The 20,551-nt window shown below is 43.2% G+C and overlaps 3 protein-coding genes and 1 non-coding gene across 12 annotated transcripts in view; 2 read left to right on the top strand and 2 right to left on the bottom strand.

The window, feature by feature from the left end:
* Window positions 1-2,371: 2,371 nt before the first annotated feature.
* On the bottom strand, window positions 2,372-4,242 carry LOC136101358 (ribonuclease CL2-like). Of its 6 annotated transcripts, none has more exons than XM_071807798.1 (2): window positions 4,063-4,242; window positions 2,372-2,900 (listed from the first exon to the last, which is right to left on the bottom strand). In XM_071807798.1, exons 1-2 carry the CDS (start codon window positions 4,171-4,173, stop codon window positions 2,463-2,465), a joined length of 549 nt encoding a protein of 182 aa, XP_071663899.1. In that variant the 5' UTR covers window positions 4,174-4,242; the 3' UTR covers window positions 2,372-2,462. The 6 variants fall into 6 exon arrangements, with proteins under 6 accessions (XP_071663899.1, XP_071663900.1, XP_071663898.1 ...); XM_071807799.1 differs by having other exon boundaries at window positions 4,072-4,242; XM_071807797.1 differs by having other exon boundaries at window positions 4,054-4,241.
* A 164-nt stretch (window positions 4,243-4,406) lies between these two features.
* Window positions 4,407-8,668, top strand: RPS3A (ribosomal protein S3A). Its single transcript, XM_065836111.2, has 6 exons — window positions 4,407-4,560; window positions 5,354-5,457; window positions 6,618-6,805; window positions 6,978-7,186; window positions 7,792-7,901; window positions 8,506-8,668. The coding sequence occupies exons 1-6, from the start codon at window positions 4,499-4,501 to the stop codon at window positions 8,625-8,627; spliced, it is 795 nt and encodes a 264-aa protein (XP_065692183.1). The 5' UTR covers window positions 4,407-4,498; the 3' UTR covers window positions 8,628-8,668.
* On the top strand, window positions 8,158-8,227 carry LOC136101669 (small nucleolar RNA SNORD73). The gene has a single exon (XR_010651362.1). It is a non-coding gene; the product is annotated as a small nucleolar RNA SNORD73 (small nucleolar RNA).
* A 2,455-nt stretch (window positions 8,669-11,123) lies between the features above and the next one.
* The window catches only part of SH3D19 (SH3 domain containing 19), an 84,613-nt gene continuing 75,185 nt past the window's right edge, over window positions 11,124-20,551 (bottom strand). For all 4 annotated transcript variants that reach the window (XM_071807796.1, XM_065836110.2, XM_071807794.1 and 1 more), the window contains 6 exons: window positions 19,285-19,343; window positions 17,435-17,622; window positions 17,119-17,171; window positions 16,411-16,597; window positions 15,489-15,586; window positions 11,124-14,519 (listed from right to left, as the gene is read on the bottom strand). In XM_071807796.1, the coding sequence (XP_071663897.1) occupies window positions 14,403-14,519; window positions 15,489-15,586; window positions 16,411-16,597; window positions 17,119-17,171; window positions 17,435-17,622; window positions 19,285-19,343 (702 nt within the window). In that variant the 3' untranslated portion in view covers window positions 11,124-14,402. The remainder of the gene's footprint in view (window positions 14,520-15,488; window positions 15,587-16,410; window positions 16,598-17,118; window positions 17,172-17,434; window positions 17,623-19,284; window positions 19,344-20,551) is intronic.

Here is a 20,551-nt window from a genome sequence, read left to right as displayed (position 1 = left end):
GCGTGCAGGATATCCCAGAACTGGCATTGCTGCTCTGGGACTGCTGCTCAAAGACCAGGATGGGTGCTACCTCTCCCATCCTCTTCAGAGCCTGTAGTGCAAGGGTAAATCACAGTGGTGGTATTTTTCTCTCTCAGTGTCAGGACAATCTGAGCTGCCAGCGACTAGGTGAAGAGGTTGCAGTCCTCCTCTAAGCCTTGATGAACCAAGGTAGAAAGAAACAATGCAGGGATCAAATCCATGTCCTTGTAGAGACCCCAGGCAGAGACCCTCCTGAGAGGATCAGCCCACCCAGCTCCTCCCATGGGCCAGAGGGAACAGGGTGGAGAAGTGAATATGTTGGAAATTATAATAACAGACCAGGAATGCCCCAAATGTCCTTGAAATACCCCAGTTCCCCTCCAGTGTACAGGGCATAGAGATATTCTTGTGGGGCAGGGCTTAGAGCTGGAGCTCCGCAGTCCATGGAGGGGCCCCCAAGTGCCTTTCTGCTGAATTCCAGAAAAGGAGCACCTGAGTTACTTAAGGCACATGAGGAAGAGATATCTTGGACAGGAAGCAACTGAAAATGATCAGGAAAACCACTTGCTGCACTTCTTTCCTTCCTCAGCTACAATTTCAGAGGGCATTTGGGCTGTGTTTCTGCAGCAGCATAGGACCTGGTTGTTAGCACTTCCATTGGAGAGTCACAGAATCACACAGAATCACAGAATGTTAGGGATTGGAAGGGACCTTGAAAGATCATCCAGTCCAATCCCCCTGCTGGAGCAGGAACATCTAGATGAGGTTACACAGGCAGGTCTTGAATGCCTCCAGAGAAGGAGACTCCACAACCTCCCTGGGCAGCCTGTTCCAGTGCTGTGTCACCCTCACTGAGAAGAAGTTTCTTCTCAAATTTAAGTGGAACCTCTTGTGTTCCAGTTTGTACCCATTGCCCCTTGTCTTATCATTGGTTGTCACCGAGAAGAGCTTGGTTCCATCCTCGTGACACTCACCGTTTATGTATCTGTAAACATTAATGAGGTCACCCCTCAGTCTCCTCTTCTCCAAGCTAAAGAGACCCAGCTCCCTCAGCCTTTCCTCATAAGGGAGATGCTCCACTACATCATCTTCGTTTCCCTGCGCTGGACTCTCTCCAGCAGTTCCCTGTCCTTCTTGAACTGAGGGGCCCAGAAATGGACACAGTATTCCAGATGTGGTCTCATCAGGGCAGAGTAGAGGGGAAGGAGAACCTCTCTCGACCTACTAACAACCCCTCTTCTAATACATCCCAGGATGCCATTGGCCTTCCTGGCCACAAGGGCACAGTGCTGGCTCATGGTCATCCTTCTGTCCACCAGGATCCCCAGGTCCCTTTCTCCTGCACTGCTCTCTAATAGGTCATTCCCCAACTTATATTGGAACTTGGGGGCTCCTCAGGCAATAGGACCAGAGCAAAGGGGACCACCAACCTGCTGCGCTGCATTAGACAGTTGTCAGCAAGTTGAGGGAGGTGATTCTGCTCCTCCGTCCAGCACCAGTGAGATGCATCTGGAATGCTGGATCCACTGATGGACTCACCAGTACAAGAGAGATGTGGATGTACTGGAGAGAGTCCAGCAAAGGGCTGCTGCTGCTGAAAGGCCTGGAGCATCTCTGATGAGAGGAAAGGCTGGGAGTGCTGGGACTGTTCAGCCTGGAGAAGAGAAGGCTCGGGCAGGGGGAACTTATCAGTGTACTGGTAAGTACTGATGGGGAGGAATGATGACAAAGGGAGCCACACACTTCTTAGTGGTGCCCAGTGACAGGATGAGAGGTGATGAACACAAGTTGGAATACATGAAATTCCACCCAAATTTGTGTGGCCCCAAGCAGTGCTTGGCTCCATGGGGGTACCAAGGGGGCCCAAGAACAGACTCAGCTGCAGAGAGGCCCCAGATAAGGTCAGAGGCAGGTAGGAGAGATGACTGTGGGTGCCGGAGGGTTTATGGGGCAGGCATGGGGGAAGCTGGGGGTGCCCCAGGGCGTTATGAGGCACATGGGAGACTGGGAGACTGTGTGGGAGATATGGGCATCCAGGGGTCAGGATAGCTGGGGAGAGAGTTGGGTGCACATCCAGGGGATCAGGGGGACACTGAGGGGGTTATAGGGCACCCAGGGGAGTTATGGTGCAGCCAGGAAGCGGGGGGTCAGGGAACATGGGAGGAGTCTATGGGGTGCAGGAGAGGTCAGAAGCACCCTGGGAGCTATGGGACATCCAGGAGGTTGGGAAAAGCCAGGGACTTATGAGGGACATGGGATCAGGTCCACCTTGGATCCCAAGGGGGCTCAGCGGCACCTAGGGAGTGGTAGGATTTCAGGGTCCCCTCAGAAGATGATGCCAGAGCCAAGGCCTGTGGCAGCTCCTTTATTGCAGCCCCCCCGACAGAGCCCCCAGTGGGAGGGGAAAACCACGTTCCCCCTACAGCCCCCTGTGTCAAGCCTCACTGGGGGGGCGGGTGGGTGCCAGCGAGGTGCACGGGCAGCCCATCAAGGCAGGCGACACGCACGTGGTGCTGGAGCTGCCGGGCCCGGTAGGTGCAAGGTGGCCGGCTGTTCCCCCCCCGCAGGCGGCAAGCTGTGAGGTCCATGGATGTTGGGGTGCTGTGGAACCCCGTTTCATCAGGCATCTGGCTGCAGGCAGCCACCAGCTCCTCAGCCGGTGCGTGCACAAAGGTGTTGGAAGGCTTGCAGGGCCGCCCTGGGGCTGTCACCCGCCGACGTGCCAGCATGGTCTCACAGTAGCGGTGCGCTGCGAGCACCGATGTCTGGGGGTGGTCCACATGCTGCCGCAGGAACTTCTCGTAGCGGCTCTCACCCTCTGCCCCTGCCAGCACTGCCAGCACCACAGCCATGCATAGGGCCCAGCCCGCCATGGGTACCTGTGGAAAGTGGGGTCAGGGCCATCTGGACTTCTGGGCCCCCAATTGGAAAACCCGCCCTGGACAATCGATTCTGCTACAAATTCCCTCTCCCAGACACCTGGGTCCTTTACAAATCTCCTCTAAATGTACAGGGAGCCCCCCAGACACCTGGGACATCTGAGGGTCCCACCTAGATGCCTGGGTCCATTACAGTTCGGCACTCCCCAGAAGCCTGGCTCCCCTATGGAACACACCGCCTGCCCCCTGCCCCAACACCTGTATCCCGTACATATCCTCCCCCCAACACTGCATGCTTGGGCTCCTCACAGTCTCCTCCCACAGACACCCTGGTTCCTTACACGTCAGGCACCTGTGTGAGCGCTTGAGTTTCCCTTATGGCCTCAGGGTCTCCGGGATCCCTCCCACTCCTCTGCACCCCTTTTATACTGGCCCCAGCTAGGCCCAATGGGCAAGGATCCAGGAGGAGGAGCAGGGCAAAGAACAAGGTCCAGGGGATGTGTGTGGTGAGCCAGGCACCTGGGAAGCCCCACTCCCCCAAGGTCATTAGGCAGTCATTAACGAATATCTGCACACATCCCATCGGGTGCCTCCTGCCCATGTTGCCTTCGACCTGGCCTGGGCCATGTGTCCAATGGGGAGCAGGACAACGGGGTCCCCTTGGGTGGCAGGGGAAGATCCCACGTTCCCTGGCAGCAGGGCAGGATGCCACCATCACTTCTGGGGTCACTTACAGATGCTCCTGCCCCTCTTGGACAATGTGGTGTGTCCATGACTGGCACACATCACCCCAGGACCCACGTGTCCCTTCCCCCTGTGTCCCCTTTCAGGCAAGTGGGTGCCCCTCAGAAGTGCTAGGACTTGTTTTGCCCCACCATCACCTCACATGCTCCTGGCTGCTCCACTGAGGCAGAGACAAGCAAAGAGCCAGGAGCCAGCCAGAGCCCATCAAACACCCACCCTGCTGCCGTGACCATCGGGGGAACCTGTGGAGCCCCACGGAGATCGTGTCCCTCTCCAGGGAGAGGCACACAGGCAGGTACCACCCACCCACTGCCACATTCCGTCCTCTCAACCAGGACCCGTCAGCAGCTACTGCCCGACACCCTCCCGGTCAGTGCAGCCCCGTCCCTGTGGCCCAGGGCAAACCCACCACGTTTACCGCTGTTACCCACAGCACGCCCGGTCCCAGCTCTGCTCTCGCTCCTTCACACTGGCCTCTTCTGCCTTTCGAAGGAGCGGGCGCCGGCAAGGACCGGCTGGCTGGTGTCATGACTGGGCTGCATGCTGGAAATACAAGGCCCTGATTTTTTGCTCTTTAATGTTTTAGTAGGTTTCCTCGTTTCTTTCTTCCCCCCGTCCCCGCTAAATCCCGCCGTTGTCGCAGCCGGTGCCCACCCGGACACGACACCCCCTCAGATCCCGCGCCGTTGGTTCCGCCCCGCTGTGGTACGTCCCAGGGAGCCGCCCGCCCCCTCGCGGCCAGATGCGGTCCCGCTCTCGCGGGAGCGCCTCCGCCCACAGCTCTCGCGCGAGCCCTGCTCCTATAATCTCGCGCGAGCGGCCTCTTCCGCCCTTTTCGTCAGCGGGGCCGAGCCATGGCGGTCGGCAAGAACAAGCGCCTCACCAAGGGCGGCAAGAAGGGCGCCAAGAAGAAAGTGTAAGGGCGGCCGGGAGAGGAGGAGACGGGGCCTGGGGGTACCGGACGGGGCGCCGCGGCGACAGGATGCCGCGGATGCGGGACGGATGGCGGCGGGCGGGAGCGGGCGGCTGCTGTCATGGCGGCGGCTTGGCGCGGGGCGAACTGCGTGGCGGCGGGAGCGGCAGCGCGAACGGAGGACCGAGGCGGGGAGGGCACGGGCCGCGGCCGAGCTGCGCTTCCTGCAGGCCCGCCATGTGCCCGCTGTGCCGGCGTTGGGAGAGGCCCCGGTGTGGGGAGCGCTCGGCGACTGCGAAGGCAAGGCCAGAGCTGCGCCCCGCGCCCGGCTCCGGGGCTGCGAGTGGGCCTGGAGTAGCTTGCGCGCTGTGGAAGCGGCGGCTCTCGGCTGGTGGTAGTGCAAAGCTTCGTCGTGTCTGGTGCACCCTAACTGCAAAAGTTAAGAAATGAAACGGGGCCTTGGTTCGGAAGCTAGATAAAGTGCACTGCTTATGTTGCTCCTGAGCAGGAGCTGAACAGTTGCGCTAAGTGGTTTTTTTGTCGTCTTGGTTTTATGATGTTTCTGCAGTTGTTTTCCATTTTCCCGAAGTAAATAGAAATGAATGCCTGCTTCTCTCTAGTGGGTAGCATTAACTGTCTGCATTCACGTACTTACCAGCCTGTCCCCCTTTAAAGCACAAAATGTTGACGTTTGCATTTCCATTCTGCAAAGTGTGTGGGGAGGAAGGTGTTAATTCAGCCCGATTTCATTTGAAAAAATGAGTAAAAAAATCTTTTCTGCTCTATTCAAATTAAGGGTTGATCCTTTCTCCAAAAAGGATTGGTATGATGTCAAAGCACCAGCAATGTTTAATATCCGAAACATTGGGAAGACGCTTGTCACCAGGACTCAAGGAACTAGTGAGTAGTGGGGTTTTGTGGACTAGAGGGAGATGTATTTGTTGCATGTGCTAGCTCCAAATGAGACTCGATTAAAGAACTGCTGACAAATATTTTTTGCTCATTATATTAACCTGGAAGTTAAAAAAAGTCTAACTTATTTGCTTGATTTGAGTGAATTTTCTTAAGTTGACAGGAGTTGTTTAAATAAACTACCTTAGTTGCAGGGAATTTGATGTGGTGTGATTTTTGTTTGTAGAAGGGTACCAAACCATGGATATGATACAGAAGGACATACCTGAAGTTTCTAATAAACTGGTAGTGTGGTAACCTGATGTGTTTCAGGAAGGAATTAAAGAGTCATCTGATTATCATAGAGGGAGACATGAAGACAGTTTTACAGGAGACCTTGGTTATAAATAGGATCATAAAGACCATTGTGTTAGAAGAGACTGAAATTTGAAGCTTTTAGGTAAAGAGATCTTTCTTGAGAGCTAGAATAGCTTACTCAATGGAAGGACATGCAAATGTACTGCTGAGTGATAAAAGATCTTTTATATGATCTGACGTCTTGGGAAGAGGAAGCCTTTATTAGAAATGCAGGTTAAGAGTGTTTTTGTAAAGGTTAGCTGTGTAAAATGGCTAAATAGTTACATTATGCTATTCTGGTTGCACTTAAAGTTACAAAGATTATGGTTATTTTGAACTGGATACATGTGAAACAAGTAAGGTAAGTGTCACTGTAAACCAAGCCAGTGTTGTTAGAGGCGAGCTGTGAAATGACTGTACTTAAGTGTTTGTTGCTGCTTTATCTCTGCTGAGCATGTGGTTTTTTATATTTGTTATCATTATTGTTCATAATTTCCAAGTACTTTGTAACCATGTCCACTTAAAACACCCTATTACACATGCTGGAATTTGCAGTATGCTGGAATTTGCAGTATACTGGTATTTGTGTTCAACACCTGATAGATTTCTCTTAAAAAGATTCCACACAAAGTTAACAAAATACAGTGTGTGGTTCTCTGAGTTGATTTGTTCTTGTTCGAGATAAACTTCAGAGCTGTGAAGCTAGTGACCTTATGTACTATTAGAAAACATCAAATGGAAATTCAGTATCTAATTAGAATAATACTTTTCTGATGTTAATTAAAGGTGTTTTATTTTGTTTCATACTACAGAAATTGCCTCAGATGGACTAAAGGGTCGTGTGTTTGAAGTGAGTTTGGCTGATCTGCAGAACGATGAGGTTGCCTTCCGTAAATTTAAACTGGTAACCGAGGATGTTCAGGGCAAAAACTGTCTGACCAACTTCCATGGAATGGACCTCACCCGGGATAAAATGTGCTCCATGGTCAAAAAATGGCAGGTGTGTAAAGAACAAGGTCTGTGTTGTTGATTGTGCCTTTGGGAAAGGAGGTAACTGCTAATGCATTGCAAATTTTGTGTTTGAAGTGGCAGCAGGTACTAAGGAATGTCCGGTGTATGGTTTTGAGAAACCTGTCTGTCATGTTGATGATAAATGACCCTTTCTTTTTTAGACAATGATTGAAGCCCATGTAGATGTCAAAACAACCGATGGTTACCTACTACGCCTCTTCTGTGTGGGTTTTACGAAGAAGCGTAATAACCAAATCCGCAAGACCTCGTATGCCCAGCATCAGCAGGTTCGACAGATTCGTAGGAAGATGATGGAAATCATGAACCGAGAGGTCCAAACCAATGACCTGAAGGAAGTTGTCAATAAACTGTAAGCTTTGGCTGTGTTATTCTTCTTTCTCCCTTACAGTTTAAATAGTTGTTTGTTGGTCAGTTGTTACAGAGTACTTAAAAGTCCTGGTGCTTCACATACTGTTTGGCAGAGACCATGCAAGGTGCCTCGTGTTGAAAAGCTACTGTGCCGTTTTCCTCAAATGCTGTCTTAGTCTCTGCATCATATTTGACTTCATCAACCATCATGTTTGCCTAAATGTAAAATCAGACTCCAGAGATATTCAATTCCTGTTTCTAAAGGCCAAAATTGTAATTTTTGTGGGCTGTGGCTGCAACTCTTAAGGCTTCCTCTGATAGAATGAGGTTTTCCAAAGTATGCTGTTTGCTTTTAAAAGTTTGCAACCTTGGTCTCAAAATGAGCACACTTGCACTATGTTCCTCATAACATTGCAAGAAAAATATGTTTTATAATTTAAATGTACTTGAATAAAGTCATCAGAAAGTGAAAGTAGTATTTATCAATGATGGAAATTTCTGTAGAATATTACGTATTTTTAATAATTACTTTAAGCATGTGTTGCTGATGAAGAAGCAGGCATAATTTTTAGCATTCTGTTACTGATGTGCTCTTTGATTCCTCAGGATCCCAGACAGCATTGGTAAAGACATAGAGAAGGCGTGTCAGTCCATTTACCCTCTTCATGATGTATATGTTCGCAAGGTTAAGATGCTGAAGAAGCCCAAGTTTGAATGTAAGTCAATTACTGCAAACATTGTGTTTTAAGAGGGGGATGTGGGAAGCTGTTTGTTTAAAATGCATTTGCTTTTGGATAAAGATGTTAAAGCAGCATCATAAGCTTTAGTAGCTGTAGTAGTGAAAATGCTTGTCCTTCTAGTCCAACATTTGGCTATAAGGCTTGAAAGCCTGGCAGTGATCATTCCGTTTGGAGAATTTTTGAGTTCTTTCCTGAAACTGCTGCTGAATGTTTAAAAACGCTTTGTCTTGGGAATGAATGATGACAAAATGTTTCGGTCCCAGATGACATGGAATGATTCTATTTTCCCATTTTCTGACATTCCCATATAATGCAGTAGCAGGTTCTTAACCTTTCTTTTTTGTTTGAAACAAAACAAACACAACAAAAAGTGATGAGCTGTTATTTCATTGCTTATTCTTGTCCAGTTCTGTGAGTTAATGCAGTGGCATCTCTTTGTATGAGCTTTCTGGAATGGACTTGGTCATACCTACATTAAATGTTCTCATGGTTTAATGTATGTGGGATGTAAAATTCAGTAATTTTAAACTTTGAATAGGTGCATATCTCACTATTTATATATAATACTTCTTCTTTTTAGTGGGCAAGCTGATGGAACTCCATGGTGAAGGTGGTGGTGCTGGAAAACCTTCTGGGGATGAGGCAGGCACTAAAGTAGAGCGAGCTGATGGATATGAGCCGCCTGTGCAAGAGTCTGTCTGAAACTAAAAATTGAACGAAAATAAAAGTTTTAATATACAGAACTAATGTTTGGTTGCCTGTATTGCTACTGGACAATGTTGGTGTTGCGTATGTGGATGGGTTTTTAATAAGGTACACGTATTGTCTTAGTTATAAAAGAAAAAAATTGTTTTGGCAGTCTGTTTTTTGTGATTGGCATTGTGAGATGGGTGGAAGAATGCAGTTTATCCTTTTTGAAAGGTGCTATTGGAATGTACAACACCAAGCATTCTGTATGTTGGGGTTTTTTTCCCAATAATTTTGATCCTCACAAAAAAAATCTTGTGGATGTGTGCAGAGGTTGTATCTTCTGTTACACTGCTGAAAGGTGCTTCAAAGAGGAACATTGTACAGGGCAAATGGGGTGAACACACAGGAAGACTTCTGATTTCAGAATTTTTTATTATAAGGAAGTCTTACAGATACATCTGACTTAGTCAAGAATTACATATATGCATGTTTAAGCTTCTTGGTGGTAATTTGATATGACTGCTTAGGGGATAGGTTTGGTCTCTGATACTCAAAAGATGAGAGCTGTTTAAGTTGTAATTTTGCTTGTAGTCTTAGTGTAGAAATGCAGAAAGCGCTTGAGAGTAGTCTTGTGTGTAGTTTTTTAACCTCTGTCAGAACTGAGGTAACCATAATCTCAGTTGAAAACCTGGTGGCGCTTCAGGCGAAAGTTCTACTGTAAAAGGGCAATGGTCCATGTTCCAAAAATAAAGCACTTTAAATTACCCAGCAAATCACTTTTAGAGCACTTTTTGCATTATCTCATAGCATGTACCATTTTTCCTTGTTGTTAGGTTTATGTGGGCTTAAAAAGAAGTCTTTCTCTCACTAATATGAGGGGTATTTTGCACTGTCAGCATGTTTTGTTTAATACTGACCTATTTTGGGAGGTTACTGAGATAGTGGTGGTGGCTCTGGCAGTCAGCTGTGAAATAGTTTAGGACAAGAAGTGTAGGGAAATAATGAAATGTTACTGTTGCAACAAAGATACTAGGGGAAAAGTAGAGGGACCCTGCTCTTCAGCATCAGGGATTTTTTACCTTTTTCTAGTTGATAGTTCTGGCTTGGACCAAATAATACACAAAATGATTTTTTTTTTTTTCTAATTTATTTAGAGGACTGCAGGTGATGCAATTTCATGTTGTAAATCCAAGTTACTATTTTAATATGGAAGGTGATATTTAGAGTAGCCCATGACTTAATATTCAGATAACTGTCTTTGTTGGATTGTAAATATAGGCCTACTTGCTCTGCTTTTTCCAGGTTGGTGGAAGGATAGGGAGTGTTGAAAACTTTCATGATGCTGAAACAGGAGAAGGGAATAGTGGTGCTTTTAATCTGCTTTGCTCTTTTCATCTGTATGGTGTGGGCATCATTCTCCTCAAGAGTTGGGAGTCATATTTTTGAAGCCATTAATTGCTACAACTGCCCCTTCTCGAACAAAAGTCATAACTTTTCACTGGAGTTAAAAAAAAAAAAAACAAAAAACACACCATGACTTAGGCTAAGTGTGGTGAGACTGAAAAGCCCTGAACCTAATATACAGTAAGTTTTAATGCAATTGTGTATGTACATATATATGCATGCATATATTCAGGCCCTGCATCAGACAACATCTGTCAGGGCTTTCAAGTTGTGGATGTGTGTTGGCTGTAATAGTTCCATCAATCAGATCCTAAGGGACTGCAGCTGGCCTGTACTCTGTAGGAGAGGTAGAGATGCTGAGGTTCTGAGTCATTTCTGAAAACTTGTGTGTCTTATCCTGTTACTTTTTCCTTCAGCTCTATGACAAGTAAGTATATACTGCAAAAAGACTTGTCCAAGAGAATTTAGAGAAAGAGCAAGTACTTGGCTTTTTTTTCCAGTTGTGTGGGGTTTTGTTGTTTTGTTTTGTGTTTGTTTGGTTTTTTTGTTTGTTTTTGTTTTTGTTTGGTTGGTTTTTTACAGTAGACTGCTGGGCTCTGGGTAAATGTATGATTTATAAAATTATTTCAGATGGGGGTAAGTAAGCAGGAATAAAAGTTTTGTGTGTTCTCTGTATAAATGTTAGCTGAAAAATCATGGTGTATGAATAGCAGCAATCAGCAGAGCACACTTAAAGAATATGTAGAATTGCTAATCAGCAGAGGCTCAGCTCGTCTTCATCACCACTCATTTTGTCACACAGGAGTACAGCATCACTGTCCTGTGCGATACCCTGGTTGTTGCAGGTAGCAGATGTCGTAGATTCTGTAGGTGGTGTGAAATGTAACCAAGTTTGAAGGCTTCAATAATGTGTTAAAGCCATCGGGATTCTGTGAGGGATTTGGACTACTCATGAAGGGATGTGATACTAAAGAATTATTTATTTGGAGGTATTGGGGTTTTTTCCTGTTGAGTTAAATTCATAAGCAGAATGAGATCCATATAACTATCGTGTCAAGTGGAGAGCTCAGCTCTCCATAGCATAAGACAATAAAAACACCTTCATGACTTAATTACAAAAATTTATTGGTTAAATACATTCTTAATTTACAGAGGTACCATAACAAACTTAGTGGACTTAACAAAGATTTATTTAGGACACTTAGCTGTACACAGAAGAAAGATGATGTCTTCCTGAAGATATTTCCAGAGGGTGGGGCAAACAGAATGTTTTGACAAATTAGGCTTTTATTATAGTAATGTGGGGCTCTAGCTAACTAAGTTTACAGCTGAAATTTGCTACTATATTGCAGTTAGGATTTGTTCCACCTCATTCTTGTTTTCGTGGGTTTTTTGTGGTGTGTTGTTTTTTTTTTTTTTTTTCAGATTATGCAGTGTACTTAAGAATTTTATGTTATGATCTGTATGCAGTTTCATGGCGATACTAGGCATCAAGTCTTAAGAAAATCCCTCCCTGTAAAAGCCAAGCATCTAACTTAGGAAGCTATAGCTGCCTGCAGTAATGCAAGCAACCTTTCGATGGCACTCCTTGCTCTTAATAGAAGGCGCTGCTGCTCTTCCTGCTCTGCATAATAGGCAAGAGATGATTAAAACAAAGCAGAGTGGTCTTGTCTGCTGACAGGCACTGACTTTAAACATTCAGTGGAAGGTACAAAAACAACTGATCAATACACAGTTATAAAACATGGGGAACAGGAAATTGAGAAAAAATATAAAAATTCAGTTCTACTCTGAGACTTGTATCAAAATCTTAGAAAACTGCCAGACAAACAGTAAACAAACACTTAAGCCTCCTCCACCCCTACAATGATGCAGTGTGTCTCTGGTGAGGACCTGGTATTCTGTTTGTTGGTGTGGGTTTTGCTTGGTGCTTCTGTTTTCTCCCTGCTGTAGTCACTGGAGGTTGAGGAACTATGTTGGCACAGATCATGGTGGGAGGAGCCTGATTTAATAGAGTGATCCACTGCAAATGTATGGTTGAAAAGTCTTGAGTGGGCTTGCAGGAGTCAGGAAAGCTACCTATCTATGTATTTGTTTCCTTGGATTTCTCTAGAAGGAGATGTCTGGTTAATTGGAATGAACAACTTGGAGACTGGGAAGCACTGTCCTTGGAGGGGCGGAGGTGGGCTTACATTACAGTTTGATTTCATAGGAGTTCTAAGTAGGCTTGTTTGGGATTGTAAAACTGAACAATAGCTGTATAAATTATAATTTCCATTGTTCTAGGATAGCACATCATTTATAAATGTTTTAATAATGTTAATCCCCTTAATGAAAGTAGAAATCCAGCTCTCAGCTCATTAAAACTTTTTGTGATCTTCATCCCCTAGTTGTGTGAATGGCATTGGTGCAGTTTAAATATAAAACACTTTAGGAAGCTTCTACACTTACAAAAGTGGACTAACACCTGTGTGTATATTTGAAAGTACTGTGGCATAACAGTGACTGCAGGGCACAAAGGTGCTGTGGACCTCACGTCTGTGCTGCATGTTCCTTGGGCTTGCTTCAGGCGAACTCCAGTCTGCTACCGAAAATGGATGCCCGTTCTCTGCTGCGAGGGGAGTCCTTCAGCTCAGTTTTGGCTCTCAGCTTGTTTCTGCCTGCTGTGACTGTAGCCAAAGGGCAGTGCACAGGGAGGGGCGGGCTACCCTCACCAGCTTAGACACCCATTTAGATGCACCCCGATCTTTTGTTGCAGTAGGTATTTGTTCCTGTAACACTTAGATCTTGTATCAATAAAGTTGTAAGCAGACTGAGTCAAAACTATCTCAAGGTCAGTCATTATTCTAGTTTCTAGTCTCCATCCACCATTCAACTGTTGGCCCTTCTGCAACCTGAACTTCCAGACCCATGAAGAGAAATCTTGGGAGGGTACCTTGATACCTAAGGACTTGCGTCTCTCTGAAGTGATGACTCATGCTAACAGCTTACTGATTCCTTTTTGCTATATAGTACAAAAGTGACAGAATACTGTCAGCAATGAAAGAGCCAACTGCAGCATAATTTTTTTCTATTCCAGTCTGATGAAGTTAGCAGTTAATCAAGATGCATTTAACTTTTTTTGTCAGGAGCCAAGTGTTGCAAAAAGGAATTGACTACCAGAATTTCATACAACGTAAAGCTACCTCCATCATGTCTTAGTTTGTCGTTCAAGTCATGCTACTGCTTTTTGCTAAATGCTTTTGTTAAAGCTTCTTGAAGTAACCTCTTGCCAGGCATGTTTTCCTTAAGGCCTTGACAGACCATTTATAATGATGCTCAGTATAGTTGGTATGTGGTAGCAAACTGGAAACTAATCCCATGTGTGCTGAAAGATAAAACCGAGGCTGTATAATATCCTTCGTGTTAAGGACAGGAATAGTGTTACTGAAGTATGTTCCAGTGCTTGAGTGACAAATGAAATGCAGACTGAGTGAAAACTGGCTTTCCACTTACAGGAAGGGAGTGGAGGTGCAAATAGTTGGAATAGTGCAGCTCCTGCATGGAGGGGGCTGAGAAAGCCCAGTAAACACTGTTTGTCACAGCTTGCTTCAGCTGGGAAGGAAGGAACCATGGTGCTCCAAGACCAGGGTGCAGTAGTAGAATCTAAACCTACAGCTGGAAAGGATTTTTGGGGAAGGTAGGAAGGCATAAGATAATTCATACCAATATGAACATTATCTGTTAAGAGGCAAAATACTTGAGTTTTGTGATCTTCCTGTATAAGCAGCTTGGGCTAAGAATTGAAGAATACTACACAGGGATTTGCTTCTGAGTTTTCACTCTTGCCAGTATTAGATTTGATATTTTCCTGCTATGAAATATCAGTTATCTTCTTCATCCTCTAAGTCATAAAACAAGTGGATTCTACTGCTAACGTGGAAGTCAAGCAGTAATGAAACCTGAATATTAAACTTGATCTACATACTGAGTGCTGTAATTATATCTTTAAAATAATTTTTTAAATTGCATTTTAAAAGTTTTTAAAGAAACCCAAAGAAGCTTACTTTATGCAGACTTTGTGCATGATAAATGTAGTACCAGATAGTAAACATACTAGAATGCTATTTAAGTCAAAATGATGTTGCACCACAGTATTTCCCTAGTTGAAAACAGCTAAAAATCCTGCTTGTATTTGCTCTCAGAGCATTCATGAAGCATGACTACATACACCATCACGAAAGGCTAAAATTTTCTTATTTGACTTCAAGATTCCATTATGACTGTCTAGAAAAATTAGTGCAAAATATTGAGAGTCAAAACATGTTGATGTCTTTGCTGCTGTGCCTTTAGGATAGAAAACATTCTCTCCCACATGCAGGGAGTTCAAAGAGAGGCAACACTTCATGGTGTTTTTAAAATCTGAACAAAGTTCTTGGGAAACATCCCAGACTTTCCTTGTATCTCTCCACTCATCCAGTCCTCGTCTACAGATTCCAGCTCTGTTATTGTATCACCTGCCTGTAAGAGAAGGAGTAACGTGAGCCAGGACAGCTTACCATGCTGTGACAATGCATGCATAGCTGATGATATTCAGAAGCAATTAATATCAATCATTTAGAAAAAGTAGGATGTGGCCAGTTTTTCTTTGCGAAAACCAGCTGAAGCTTTTTTTTAGGGTAAATACTTGTCTATGTTGAAAAAATCACCACTGTCCAGCAGGAACAAACAGCGCTGCTGGGCAACTTCTTGAGTTGCTTAAGCTCTCCATGTAGGCAGGTATGTTAGAGAGCTGCTCACAGGCCCCCTGCCTTACTTGTTAATTTGCGTGTCTTTCCCTGCTCTATTATGAGGTTTATTTTCTTCAAACACTTCAAAGCTTGCTCTTCTCAATTTAGTAGAAATATTTTCCAGCAGTTAGAAATGTCCCTCCTTCCTTTGAATTGACAAGGGCATGCTGTTTCTTGTTCATGCTGCTTAATATTATCTGAGCATCCAGCAAGTATTTAATTTCTCTCCCCTTGCTCCCATGGCAACTCTGTATTGTGCTGCTAAACGTTTAGATGTGGCTATACCAGGTGTCCCTTAGAGGCATTGCTGCTGTAGGACTGGCTCTCTTATATGATCCTCCTTCTCTTTGCTGTCTTTCTAGTTAAAAAAGAGGCTCCCTTGACCATACCAACTGATCAAGAACTGAGTGTACTGCAAAGTTACGTTTGTTTGTCTTGTCATGTATCAGCGAGTCAAAGGAATTTTGCAATTTGTGACCTCTTTTTAAAGTCTTCAGTGAGAAGTCTGCCAGTATGAAATAAAGTGTTACTGGCAAAAGATTTTTGAGAGAGGGCATTTATCAAACTTGTTAATATCTATGCCCGTTCTATGTGCTTTGTTCTTTCTTGTTTCACGCCTGTTTTCACACCAGATAATTCCTATTTTTTTTCATTCTTCAGGAGCATAAGACCTTTTGGAAAATTGGGCTGAGTTACTTACTTTGAAGGAAAGCTCATCTTCATTTTCTCCATGAAAATCATAAAGAGCTTTGGCTTTTCCTTTCTTCCCTCCTCCAGACTGTGATAACTCTACCCTGGCTGCAGAACATAGACAAGACAAGTTATTCAGATTGGAGTGACCTAAATCTCTGTTTCTGAAGAAGTTTCCTGTCATTCTTGCATTTTTCTCCCCACTAGTGTTCTACTGCATGTCCAGATGTTATTACTATTGCTACTTGGCAAATTTACTTTCCTAATGGAATAAAAACCTCCTCTGGCACCAGTGCATTTTACAGTACTAACACATTCTCATGGCTCTGCTTCTAGGAGGACTAAATTTAAAGTTCACTTACTTGGCAATATCTAATAGAAGCTGTCTTTTCCTCTTTCTACTTGGAGATGAAGCAGCACATGATGTGTGCTAGTTGTCACTTAGGTGGAATTTCTTTTCTGTCAACTTTCACTCATGGCTTTACTTGCAAAAACTATGGGAAAGAATTATGATTTTTTTGTGTCCTCTGTGAAGGTTTTGACTGCATTGATTTGGGGACCAAACAGAAGCTTGAGGAGAGCAAGCAGTGTTTGTTCCTTTTTTTCACCAAGGGGATTACAATAGTTTGCCAAGACCCAACGGTTGCCTCCCATCTTCTGTACCCCTGAACTCCTACTAAGGGCAGTGCTCAATGGTTCTGTTTTGCCAGTGCCCAACCCACACTTGAATCATCCCAGAATCTGTGTCACCTCCCAGATTACTTGCCAGTATTAGAAAGGCTGGTGCAATGCTTAGTTCAGCTTTAGGGTACTAAGGACTGTGGTGGTATGTGGCTTATTAATGCAATGGAATGGTTGGGTTCTCCCAGAACTCTGCCATGACTGTCACAACACAAGGAATAATGATTTGCCATCTAGTAGGAGCACTGTACCTGAGCAGGTCTGAACAAAAACTGCTGGGAAAATCCCTTCCTTTTCATTCAGTCTTCCTCTATACCACTCTGAATCTACTTGCTCCAGTATTTGGATGTAGTCTCCCTTTTTGAAGGATAAATCATCTTTGGTTTCTGCTGTAAAATCATGAAGCGCTTCACACCACTCTACTGAGCGTCTGTTGTTCTATTCAAGTGAACAGAAAACACATGCATTAATTTTAGAAGCATTAATAGAGCCCATAAGCTGATGGATACTGATGAAAGCAGCTGCACAGAACATGGGTGTCCTGACTTTTCTAATACAATAGTGTCACTGCAGATGTAGACTAGAATGGCATTTCAGCAATTACCACAGAATTTCATCTAGGCTCAGGCACATTCCTTTTTATCACTGGTAGAAGCGGACAGGATTAATAAATTCAAAATTAGACCACTGCAGCAATCCTTAAAATAGAGCTAACAAGAATTTGCTTAAGCACAAAGGATAAAAATTTACTTATGTTAATTTCCCAGAAGCTATGACTTCAATCACTTTTGGCCAGCTCTCAGAATTCAAGATGTGACCACGCAGCATTGTGTGCTGTGGGAGTTGGGTTATATTCAGGTTTAAAGTTGCGCAGCTAATCTGACATTATAATAGAAAGCAGTTTCACAGATTTGTGTAGACTATGTAAATTCTGGCACTCACCTAAAAAGCTTTATTACCTGAGGAAGGGAAGAAGAAACCTCCACCTTGTTTTTCAGTGCTGCTCCTGTACCTACGTAAGTAAAACACAACTTAGAATAGCAGCAATGACTATTCAAAACATTGCTAATGATAGAGATTTTAGATGGAGTGATTATTAAGAACAGCTTCTTAAGAAGTCCTACTATTCCTTGTGATTTTTTTTTAAATCTGTCTTTTGTCCCTTTTTACCTCTTTCCTGCATTCATTGTCATTTTGGACTTTTCTCCTATATGCTGCCTATATGCATGCAGTACAAAACCATGTTCTTGAAGATTTTTTTGCAAACATTCATACCTGCTCCAGGTAGATCTTCAATTACTTCTACAAAGTTCAAGGGGAAAATTCCAGACATGCCTCTGAGCTCTCCTTTGGCCCACTCTTCATTTACATATTCTTTAAGGATGATAATTTCACCTTCTGAAAAACTGAGCTCATCTTGCTGGTCTCCAATAAACTCAAATCTTGCTACACATCTTGGGCCTCTGCACAAACAAAAAAGAAACTTACTTTGCTTGCTTATTGTTATTGTCCACTCAATAATACAGCATAATTGTGCAAAATACAGACTGATATGTTTAATTAAAATAACAAAAGAATGCACTGAAGCTAGAACACGTGGAAAATGGGGGTCTAGCCCTGGTTCTTATCTCTGCTTTGTGAGGAGGATGAGTATGGAGTCTGGAGGAGTTGGATGCAACTTCTGCATCCCCATTCCTGGCTGTTATCGTATTTTGCAACAACAAAAAATACAACACTTTTTTTTCCCGGGTTACCTCTCCCATTTTATATTTTTGCCTATATCCAAGTAAGTGTCTTGATATACTTCTGTTAAGAGTTGGATTTTTTTTGAGCTAGCATCCAACTGAGATGCAATAAAACATGAGTGGGGGGTGAGTGTTGTGTATTTGTTTCAAATCTCAAACCCATGGAGGTTTCACAGGTGGAAGCTAGTTGTAATCCACTCTGACAAACATTCTTCTGTATAATCTACCCCAGGCACGGGGAAATAACTTATCTATCGAAGAAAGAAACATCAATGCATTTGATGAATTTCACATAATTTGGTATAGCTGAAAAAATTATTTTTTTAGTCACTTAAATAGATTTAATAATTTAATAAATGAATAAAATAGATTTCAGAAATTATTCTAGGAAAAAAAATGATTTATCAGCAATATCATGCTGGGAAAAGGTGATAATAGGCTTTACTTTTTTTCTATAGGATCATAGCATTTAAACCAATGTAAGAAGCTCATCTATTTGCAAAAGCTTCAGGACAGAGCTAGAGCTAGCGCTAGCACTTTCTGTTTCTTTCTTAGTTGCAGAAGCAGCTTTCAAAAATGAAAGTTTCTCTTAAGACAAGCCAAGCTCGATCTGAAGAACAGACCAAATAATCCCACTGATAACAGTGGTTCCTGCCTCTGCCTGAATTTGCTTCCATTGCTGTAATGAATGATCATGAAATCAAATCACCATAAAGTAGAAACAGCATGAAAAGTTGTTCCTTGCCCACACATCTTAGTACAAGTTGTTTGCAAATGAGAAATTAAAAGTTATTGAAGTACATTTGATAATTTACTCTGGGGAACTTTAGATTAACCTGTATAGTTATACACTTTAAGGTTAGCTAGATTTGTTTACTTAATGTACAGCTGTATCCTGTCCCATTTTATCTTGTTCTTTCAAAAGAGTAGGAGCCTGATCGTGTTACACCTTGAGGATACTGGAAGAAAGTAGCAAGGCCAGGAGTAAAGAGAGTCCAATGCTGCTGAAGTTAATCAGATCGGCTCACTGCTTCTATAACCAATTTTCATGAAAAACTATGGGAAATGCTCTTCTAATATAGCTCATGAAAGGAAGAAAAGTGAGTGAACTACATCTACATAAACATTCATTATAAAGTGATCTACCAGATTTCTGAAGCCATGAAGTGAGTTTTTACACTTTTTTTTCACCTGAATGGGAGTTTTATTAAAACATCATAAACTTTAATTTTTGAGAGTCTTATTTTTAAAACATATCTTGGTGAAGAAAATGTTAACCATATTAACCTCAGCACAGATAACACCTGCTTCAAAGTTATCTTTCTTTTTACTTCCTAGTAAATCAAAATGAGGAGGAAAAATAATATTTATCTGACTCACTTGACACATCGTGATGAACAGGGTATTTTTTTCCTGTTGCTTTCTTCTGGAACATCAATCTAGTAAACCAACAAAATAAGTAAAGTTTTCCATTTCAAGCACATGGCAACATTAACTACAATAAACTTGGAACTGGTCAAAATAATCTATTTTTCAGCTAAGCATTAGCTCTAGTTATGACCTCTGTGACACACTAAAGTCGCTGGCATGCTATGATATATGACCATATTAATGTAGATTTTGGGTTTGTATGCCTGATTTCTCATTTTTCAATCTCATGCGTAGGAACACAATTTCATGTTTTCTGTTATGAAGCTGGTCTACTGTTTCTACTTGTTGCATGACTGATGGACAAAATATGGGACTGGATGCTACTAGATGCTGTTGCATTGAGCTCCCAACTTTCCATTGGTAATTGCTATCTATTATTTACTAGCACAATATATCACAATAGACAAAATTGTTTACATTTATCCTTTCTGGGCTTTGGTAGCCAGCTCTCCTCCAAACAAAAACACTTCTCACAACACTTCTCATTTGCATCGGAGAAATATAATTTAGAAAATCAATACATGGATATATCAAACAGAAAACATTCAAGTCCTTTATCACAAGAGGATTTAAATTGTAATTTTGGTGTGACATGAAGGATGACCTGTGGGATGGATAAGGCTACAAGCCTAGAAACCCTAGTGAGGAGTTTTGGGTTACAGCTCACTATCGCATGAGCCAGTTCCCATAAAAATCAACAAGAATGTTTCATTAGCTTATGCGAAGGACTGGAGGAAATCATGCTGCCTGTTAGGACGCATAATCTTTGCAATGCTCTTGCTAGAAGAGCTGCTATCTGTGGTGCTCTGAAGGGCCTGTGGAAGTAAGAACCATGTAGTATTGTTACTTGTCCAGACCTAAGCTACTACCCAGCTGACTATTATAAAACACACTATAGCGTATTGTATAGCGATCTTGTATCAAGATCAAATCTGACACAAATGAACAGGAGAATTCACTCATCAAATTAGCCTAATGTACTGCATTTTTTTTTTTTTTAATTTTGCTGAAACAAAAGATTTTTCCATTCAAAAGGGTAACCACCTTTTACAACTAAAATAGAAATTTGAAACACAATTTCCCTAGCTTTTATGAAGTTGTATCTGTCTGTATCAATGCTGAATTTGACCCAAATACTCATTCCAGTGCTTTACCATAAAATCTTTTCTCTATTAGCTGTCAGTAGTAACAAGATCTTTTATATTACATTGTTGGT

This window comes from Patagioenas fasciata, chromosome 4 (genome assembly GCF_037038585.1).
Source record: "Patagioenas fasciata isolate bPatFas1 chromosome 4, bPatFas1.hap1, whole genome shotgun sequence".
Lineage (NCBI taxonomy): Eukaryota > Metazoa > Chordata > Aves > Columbiformes > Columbidae > Patagioenas > Patagioenas fasciata.
This window is presented reverse-complemented; position numbering and strand designations above follow the sequence as displayed.

Coding starts and splice junctions, on each gene's coding strand:
- LOC136101358 (XM_071807797.1), bottom strand. CDS start 4,173: ATGACACCAGCCAGCCGGTCCTTGCCGGCGCCCGCTCCTTCGAAAGGC. Junction 2,901..4,053: donor GGGTAACAGCGGTAAACGTG/GTGGGTTTGCCC, acceptor CACTTTCCACAG/GTACCCATGGCGGGCTGGGC.
- RPS3A (XM_065836111.2), top strand. CDS start 4,499: ATGGCGGTCGGCAAGAACAAGCGCCTCACCAAGGGCGGCAAGAAGGGC. Junction 6,806..6,977: donor CCATGGTCAAAAAATGGCAG/GTGTGTAAAGAA, acceptor TTTCTTTTTTAG/ACAATGATTGAAGCCCATGT. Junction 7,902..8,505: donor GAAGAAGCCCAAGTTTGAAT/GTAAGTCAATTA, acceptor TCTTCTTTTTAG/TGGGCAAGCTGATGGAACTC.